At 51.7% G+C, this 7,954-nt stretch overlaps 1 protein-coding gene across 1 annotated transcript; it reads left to right on the forward strand.

Annotated features, from left to right (window-relative positions):
• Positions 1-1,713: 1,713 nt before the first annotated feature.
• Positions 1,714-5,180, forward strand: LOC128846234 (uncharacterized). Its single transcript, XM_054045239.1, has 4 exons — positions 1,714-1,763; positions 1,854-2,189; positions 4,477-4,526; positions 4,618-5,180. Exons 1-4 carry the CDS (start codon positions 1,714-1,716, stop codon positions 5,178-5,180), a joined length of 999 nt encoding a protein of 332 aa, XP_053901214.1.
• The last annotated feature ends 2,774 nt before the right edge of the window (positions 5,181-7,954 follow it).

Raw genomic sequence — 7,954 nt, forward strand, 5'->3', positions numbered from 1 at the left:
TTGGCAACAGGCTTTGTTGCAAGGATAGGTTCCTGGGTTAGTGTTTTTGTTGTGTGGTGTGTGGTTGCTGGTGAGTATTTGCTTCAGGTTTGGGGGCTGTCTGTAAGGAAGGACTGACCTGTCTCCCAAGGTCTGTGAGAGTGAGCGATCATCCTTCAGGATAGATTGTAGATCCTTGATGATGCACTGTAGAGGTTTTAGTTGGCGGCTGAAAGTGGTGGCTAAAAGTCGCAATATTACAACAAAAAAACTTCATAACATTTCCCCATTGCAACCAGTACAAGAGAGACACCCTTTTTCTAAAATGTGGAGAAACAAAAATAGTTATACAGGGAAAGAAAGAAAGAAAGAAAGAAAGAAAGAAAGAAAGAAAGAAAGAAAGAAAGAAAGAAAGAAAGAAAGAATGCTAGTTTAAGTGCAGACCAGGAGATATAAGCTAAACCCTAGAAAGACACTTTTCTACCCAAAGGAGAGTGTACATTGGGGTTAGACCACTATCTGTACATGGATTTAAATTCACAGTTTCATTTATAACAAAACTAATTTCCCCTGCAGACAAGGCCTAAGTCAAACTGGTGAACTTTGTCATGACTCCCTAGAGCGCTCAGCTCCGGTCTACACACAGCTTTTCTATCCATATAACTGTTGAGTTAGGAGAGTAATGTTTGTTTGCACCCATGAAGTTATAACAGTGCAACGCCTAGTTTGTATGAGGTTACACCAGTGTAAACGTGCCTTACTCCAGTCTATCTTGTTCCCTTCGCCTCTGGGTCATGAGCAGGCATTTTGTCTGATTTTTCCTTGGCAGTCACAGTGTTTGAGAGTAAGAGCAGAGTTTATGATCCCAGAACATTGGTTGTCTCTGATCCATTCCCTGCTTTTCTCAGACATGTCCCGAACCCAGTTGAACCGGGCATAGCTTGGAATGGAGTCACTGGACACTTTACAGGTCAGCGTAAGGGACTGTCTGGGCTTCAGCACTGACATATCCCTACGCACAGAGCAAGTTTCACTCCCTCCAGCAGCGCACAGCAGTGTCTCTCAGTGCACAGTCTCTCCCCCTCACAGGTGTCTCTGCTACAGGAAAAGCACCAGACACTAGGGCGATGCATTTCCCCGGAGCGTGTGCTCTAGACTGTCCCTGGGTTACTGCCGTCACAGCCTTTACTCTGACAGAGCCCACAACCCGCAGAGTCCCTCCGTGCCCAGCTCTCTCCCTTTCCCTGAAGCGGTTCCTCACACTGTGGTGCCTGGAACCAGCCGCTGGCTCCCCACAGCTGCGGCTCCTTCCCCGTCAGACACGCCCGCGAGAGTCTCACGTCTCTGGACATCTCCTCTCTCTCGTTTCTATTGTTCACCTCTGCCCGGGGCGTTCGGCAGCAGGTGCGGCTGGAAGGCTGGATTCAAACCCCCCCAGTGTAGGGACCCAATCCACAGTCCCTTGCTTCCCTGAAGGGCTCCAATGAAGGTGACTTGACTTTGGGTGAAACGCTAAGACGTGAGGGGATGTGTGACTCTGCTTCCCACAGACAGCGCTCCCTGCCTAGAGGTTTCCCCCCATTTATTCCCACTGGGGAACTCGCATGCAAATCCCTGCCCTGGGGGTTCCTGTTAAATACAAACCCCTGAGTCGGGAAGTCTCAGCTTCTCCCCAGACACAGAACTGCCCGGTCCTGCCCGCTGGGGAGTTTCCCTTCTTTTATGAAAACTAGAATGAAATCTCTGTGGCTTTTCCTTTCCCTGTTATCGGCCCCTACCTGTGAGTGTGTTTTAGAGAGCGGGGAAATTAGGGACAAAGCGACAGATTCATTGGCTGCCTAATTACTTGCATAACTTTTTTCCCTTTTCCCAAGAGTCCTCTCCCAGGTGCAGCTGGTCGAGTCCGGCCCGGGCGTCGTGAAGCCCGGACAGACCTTCACCCTGACCTGTGCTGTCTCCGGGGTCTCTATCACTAGCAGCAGCTATGTGTGGAACTGGGTCCGGCAGCCCCCCGGGAAAGGGCTGGAGTGGGTAGCACGTGTATACCCACACGACGGGAGAAAGTGGTTTGCCACCTCTCTCCAAAGCTGGACCACCATCTCTTCAGATACATCCAAGAACCAGTTCTCCCTGCATCTGGCCTCCCTCGCAGCTGCAGACACCGCCACATGTTACTGTGCCAGACACACAGGGACACAGAGCAAAGCGGGGCTTGTAAAAAAAGGGGAAACGGATTGTCTAGAATCACTCGGGGCCCTGTCACACTCACGTCTCTATTAGAAGCGGGGTGACATAGTGGTCACAAGGAGGTGGAGGGGGGCTGGGATTCCTCTTCTCATAACTCAGCTCCTTGTAACACAGACACAGAAAGATCACATCTCGCGGCCCCCCAGGGGGAATCAGGTCTTGTTCCCAGCAGCCATCACACAACCCTTCTGGGTACTAGCTACAGCACACAGCGCTGCATTTCCCCCTCCGGAGCTCAGGAAATCCCAGCGAGGTTCAAGTCAAGTTCGTTTAGCCCAATATCCTGTCTCTGAGCATGACTAGCCGGGGCTGCTTCACAGAACCCCGCGGCTGAGGATATGAGATAATCCACCCTCCACATCAGGTCTCTCCCTGGTCTCTAACAGAGATTGGGTTAAACCAGCGACACCCAGACTGTGGCTCTCCAGCTGCAAGGGACTTTTTAATGTGTCTCCTGCCGCCCTTTGCAGCACCTGGTGTGATTTAATTACGAACCCATCCAAGTTATTAACCAATCAGGATGGGTTTATCATGTTATTAACTAATAAAGCTATCAACTTGCACTAAGTTATTAATTTACTGTGGGAATTTTATAGCTATAGGTATACAGACATATAGATAGATAGATATCTAAATATAATTATATTATATTATATATAAATATTTGTGAACATATACTAAATATATATAGAGAGTGTGTCTATATGTATACAAACACACTAAATATTTTCCCTGACATTCACACTACTTTAGCTCTTTGGGTAATACTGATGGATAATTTGGCTCCTGAACCCCTGAGGTCTGAGTATCACTGGTTTGAACCCTAAAAGACAAGGTTTGATACCCATGCCAAATTCTCCCCCTCCCTCCACCAGTGTGTGTCCCACTCCTGACCTTCCACAATCACAGGCCTCCTTTGGAGACAGCCCAGAACTTTCCTGTCTCCCAACTTCCCTCCCTCCTGCTCTGAATGCGGTTGGCTGCCCTGAAAACTACTTGGGAAAACCCAACCTTTCTCCCTTTCCTGGTTAGACGGGGTGGCCTCTTAGCTAGAGAGATCCAGACAGAGGGAGCTGGCCCTAACCCTCCCAGGACCCAGCCTCGTTTAGAATAATAGAATATCAGGGTTGGAAGGGACCTCAGGAGGTCATCTAGTCCAACCCCCTGCTCAAAGAAGGAGCTACGCCCAGACAGATTTTTGCCCCAGATTCCTAAAATAGCTCCCTCAAGGATTGAACTTATAACCCTGGGTTTAGCAGGCCAATGCTCAAATCAGTGAGTTATCCCTCTCCCCAAAAAAACCCCCTCCATTTACTGAATCCCCTTGCTTCCCCTGTGCTGGCTTCTCCTGTGTTTAGTATGAACATCTGCCTGTTTCAAATCATGGGATTTATTTCCAAGTTCTCTTTCCCAGTCCGCGGAAATGACGTGAACAACTCAACAGGCGCCCAAATCCAGTGGGTCTGGGGAGCCTAATGCCCTTAACTCCTGTTCCAAACCCGCAACCATATGTGCAAATTCCACATTGACCTGCCCCCGACTCCGGAGTATAACACGCTGTAGATGGACTCCATGGAGTCAGGCTGGGGGTTATCAAGAAACCTGCGGCATTTCGGAGACAGAATCTCACTGGGTTTCACTGGCAGTTGGATGCCCAGCCCCCAACCGGTCTCTGCTCTTCTCTGCCCCTTGTCACCCGAGCGTTTGAGCGACTCACAACCAGTCCTGGATTTTCCCCTCACACGTGAAGCAGGGAAGTGTCATTAGCCCCATTTTACAGAGGAGGAACTGAGGCACTGACTCAGTAAGGCTGAGATTATCCAACCCGCCTAGGGGATTTGGGCACCCACCGCCCACTGAAATGAGTGGGAATTGTGCACGCAGAGCCCCTAGGTGGAGTCACACAACGGCAGCAGCGAGCGAGTGCGTGACGTAGGAACCGACCCTGCGACTTCTGTCCGGTCTCCTAGGGCCACAGGTGAATCACCAAAGGTTAATGTACAGCCGCGCTGAGCTGAGCGCAGGGTCTCTCTGGGTGTAGAGGGGACCCCTGTCCAAAGGGGACATCGCCATGTACTGAGCGCTCACCCCCTGCCAGCTCTTATACCCGCCCTGGGAACCCACGTGCAAATCCCTCCCCGGGGGGTTCCTGTTAAATACCAACCGCTGGTTCTTGGAGCCTCAGTCTCTGCCCAGACACAGAACTGCCCGGTCCTGCCCCTGGGGAGTTTCCCTCACTGCGTGAAAAAGGAGGATGAAATCTCTGCTGCTTTTCCTGTCCCTGTTCTCTGTCCCCTCCTGTGAGTGTTTATTGAGAGAGAGAAAATCAGCACCAGATCCACAGATTCTTTCGGTGGCTAATTCTGTCCTTGTTTTGTTTCCCTCTCCCAGGTGTCCTGTCCCAGGTGCAGCTGGTCCAGACCGGCCCCAGAGCGGTGAAGCCAGGAGCGACCCTCAGTATCACCTGTAAAGTCTCTGGAGTCTCCGTCAGTGACTACTACTGGAGCTGGAACCGGCAGCCCCCTGGGAAAGGGCTGGAGTGGATGGGGTTTATCCGCAGCACTGCACAGGGCGGGACCACAGAGTACAACGCGGCTCTCAAACCTCGTGTCACCATCACCAGGGACACCTCGAAAAATGAAGTTTATCTCCAGCTCGGCTCGCTGACAGCTGCAGACACCGCCACCTATTACTGTGCCAGACACACAGTGACACAGAGCAAAGCCGGGACTGGCACAAAAAAGGGAAGCGAATTTCTAGTCAGCCGACATGAACTTTCAGTTAGTGCTGCAGGGGATGAGACAGACAGACAAGGCATTACTAACAGGGGTATCTCAGGAGCCACCCGCCTTTCTCCCCCTGCATCGCACCGTCCCACCGAGGGATTTTACACGCTCCGCTTCCCTGTACTTCCCCCTGAAATGGGCACCCGGGACTCACTGAGAGCGGGGTGACGGTGACATGAATGGTGAGATACTCCGGGCCTCAATACCAAAGGTCCACGTCTGCATCTCTGAGTGACATCAGCTCCAGCTCTGGGCGACTGTCCACTCCTGGGAGTCAGGCTCCCTGTGACTCCCGTTGGGCCCCGAAATATTCAGACTCTCAAACTCAGACACCGCGTTAGGAAATGTTGCCCCCGGGGAGCCAGTGTCAGAGGTGCTAAGCGGGCACTGCTCTGCCTGAAGTCAGTGAGAGCTGCCGGGGCCCAGCACCTCCAAAAATCAGCCTTCGAGCTGCAATGCATTATGGGAGGAGCAGGGCCGGCTCCAGGCACCAGCTTAACAAGCAGGTGCTTGGGGCGGCCAAGGGAGAGGGGCGGCACCTGCGGCAATTCAGCTGCGGCAGGTCCCTCACTCCTCTAGGAGCGAAGGACCCGCTGCCGCCTATCACCATCACGGCTTTTTTTTTTTTTTTTTTTGCTTGGGGCGGCAGAAATGCTGGAGCCGGTCCCGGGGAGGAGGGATAGATTTAGGGGAAAGGCGCAGGACTGGTTTAAGAAGATTTGGGTTCAGTCCTGGTCTTTGCCAGACACTGCCTGAGAGAAAGTGGGTAACTCAGCTCATCTCTCTCCCTGCCCAGTCCCCATCTACAAACACCCCCCTTCCCACTCGGGCGTCACTCCCACATCCCGCCAGCGATACACGAGACCTTTCCTTAGCAGCAGCTGCAGCTCTGGGTGTGGCCAGACGGGGGCGCTGCTCCCAAGCACAATGGAATCCTACCGCAGCCAGGATCAGCCTGTGTGGGGACAGCCCATAATTCCCGGGGTCCTGTCATATCATCCCCTGTTTCCAGGGCTTCAGGGGGCGTGACAAGTCTTATCAATGTAGGGAAAGGACAAGGAATCGGAGAGACTTCTGAAAATTAAAGGCTCATATTGATTTTATCTCAAAGGAATAACAACTTTATAATCACAATAACAAAGAGGAGGTGCCCAAGACTACGGTGATGGGCATCAGTAAAAGAACCTAGTCTAGTACATAGCACCGGCTATACGGGTCAGAGCAATGATCCATCTCGCCCAGTAGCCTCTCCTCTCACAGTGGCCAATGCCAGGTGCTTCAGAAGGAATGAACAGAACAGGGCAATTTATTGAGTGACCCATCCCCTGTTGTCCAGTCCCAGTTTCTAGCAGTGAGAGGTTTAGGGACATCAGGAGTATGGGGTTTTGTCCCTGGTCATCTTGGCTGATAGCCACTGATGCCATTATCCGCATAACACAAGAACTCTGGGTCACCCAATGAAATTCATAAGCAGCATGTTTAAAACAAACAAAAGGAAGTATTTCTTCACACAACACGCAGTCAAGGTCTGGAACTCTTTGCCAGAGGATGTTGGGAAGGCCAAGACTACAACAGGGTTCAGAAAAGAACTAGATAAGTTCATGAAGGATAGGTCCATCAATGGCTATTAGCCAGGATGGGCAGGGACGGTGTCCCTAGCTTCTGTTTGCCAGAAGCTTGGTGGTGGCGACAGGATGGATCACTTGATGATTACCTGTCTGTCCATTCCCTTTGGGGCTCCTGACACTGTCGGAAGACAGGATACTGAGCTAGATGGACCATTGGTATGAACCAATGTGGCAGTTCTTATGTTATCCATGAATTAATCTAATTCTTTTTAAATCCAGTTTTAGTTTTGGCCTTCACAGCATCCCATGGCAACGAGTTGCAGAGGTTAACTGAGTCCCATCTGAAGAAACACTTCCATAGGTTTGTTTTTAAGCTGCTGCCTATTAATTTCATTGGGTTTCTCATATCTGATGGTCAGATCACCCAGTGTTCGCTAATAGCCGGCTCAGTTCCCTGCCCGGTTACACAGCTCTGACAGAGCCACTGAACAGAGGAGCTAAAGAGCTCGGGTGTTTTTCAGCTCCTTTCCAAGGGTGATGTCCGAGTGTCTGATCTTTATGCAAATCTCCCAGCCAGGGTCCCCATATAAATAGCAGCTCCTGGGTTCTCCCAGGACCCACCTGCCCAGGGGCTGAAGTGAATTTCATTCTTTGTCCCTTTTCTTTTCACCTTTTACAAAAATGGAAAATATGTTGTCACTTCTGGTTTTACTCGCTCTCTAGCCCTGTAATTCAGGAGGAGAAATTCGGGGGAAATGATCAGACCCTGAGAAACAGAGGTCAGGATTAAACTGTAACGTGTCCTAGGTGCCTGATCCCAAATACAGGTGATCCTAGTCCAGTCAGGGCCGGGAGCGATGAAGTCGGGAGGGATCCTCACACTGACCTGGCCGGACTCCACCAGGCTGACCTGGGAATAGATACCCGCAGAGCCAGAGGGGGAAATAAAGGGGAAATATTGCAGTGATTCACGGAGGCGCAGTTATTAGGGAACATGCGGTGCTGGGCACCCAGCGGCAGCGCAGATCCCGCCCGTACGTGCTGGGAGCAGCAGGAGGAAGGCGATGGTCAGGCTGGGGGTCATGTCTGCTGCTGGCGGCTCGTTCCCCAGGCGGGATGGGAAGCTGAAGCCCGGCGCTGGCTCTGAGCGGGGTGAGCGGCCTGTGGCTGGGCTATAAACAGGGCCCCAGGGACCTCATTTGCATGGGCCGGGGGGTGGGGACAATGTAACGAGGGGACCCAGGAGATGTGTGACGCAGCGTCGCGTTGTTAAATCTCCAGCTGTAACACGGAATGTTCCCTTCTGCTATCTCTTCTGCCCGCCGGAGATTTGCAACTATGAAATCACTGACTGGAGGGAGTTATCTAGCTGTC

This window comes from Malaclemys terrapin, chromosome 12, assembly GCF_027887155.1.
Source record: "Malaclemys terrapin pileata isolate rMalTer1 chromosome 12, rMalTer1.hap1, whole genome shotgun sequence".
Classification (NCBI taxonomy): Eukaryota; Metazoa; Chordata; order Testudines; family Emydidae; genus Malaclemys; species Malaclemys terrapin.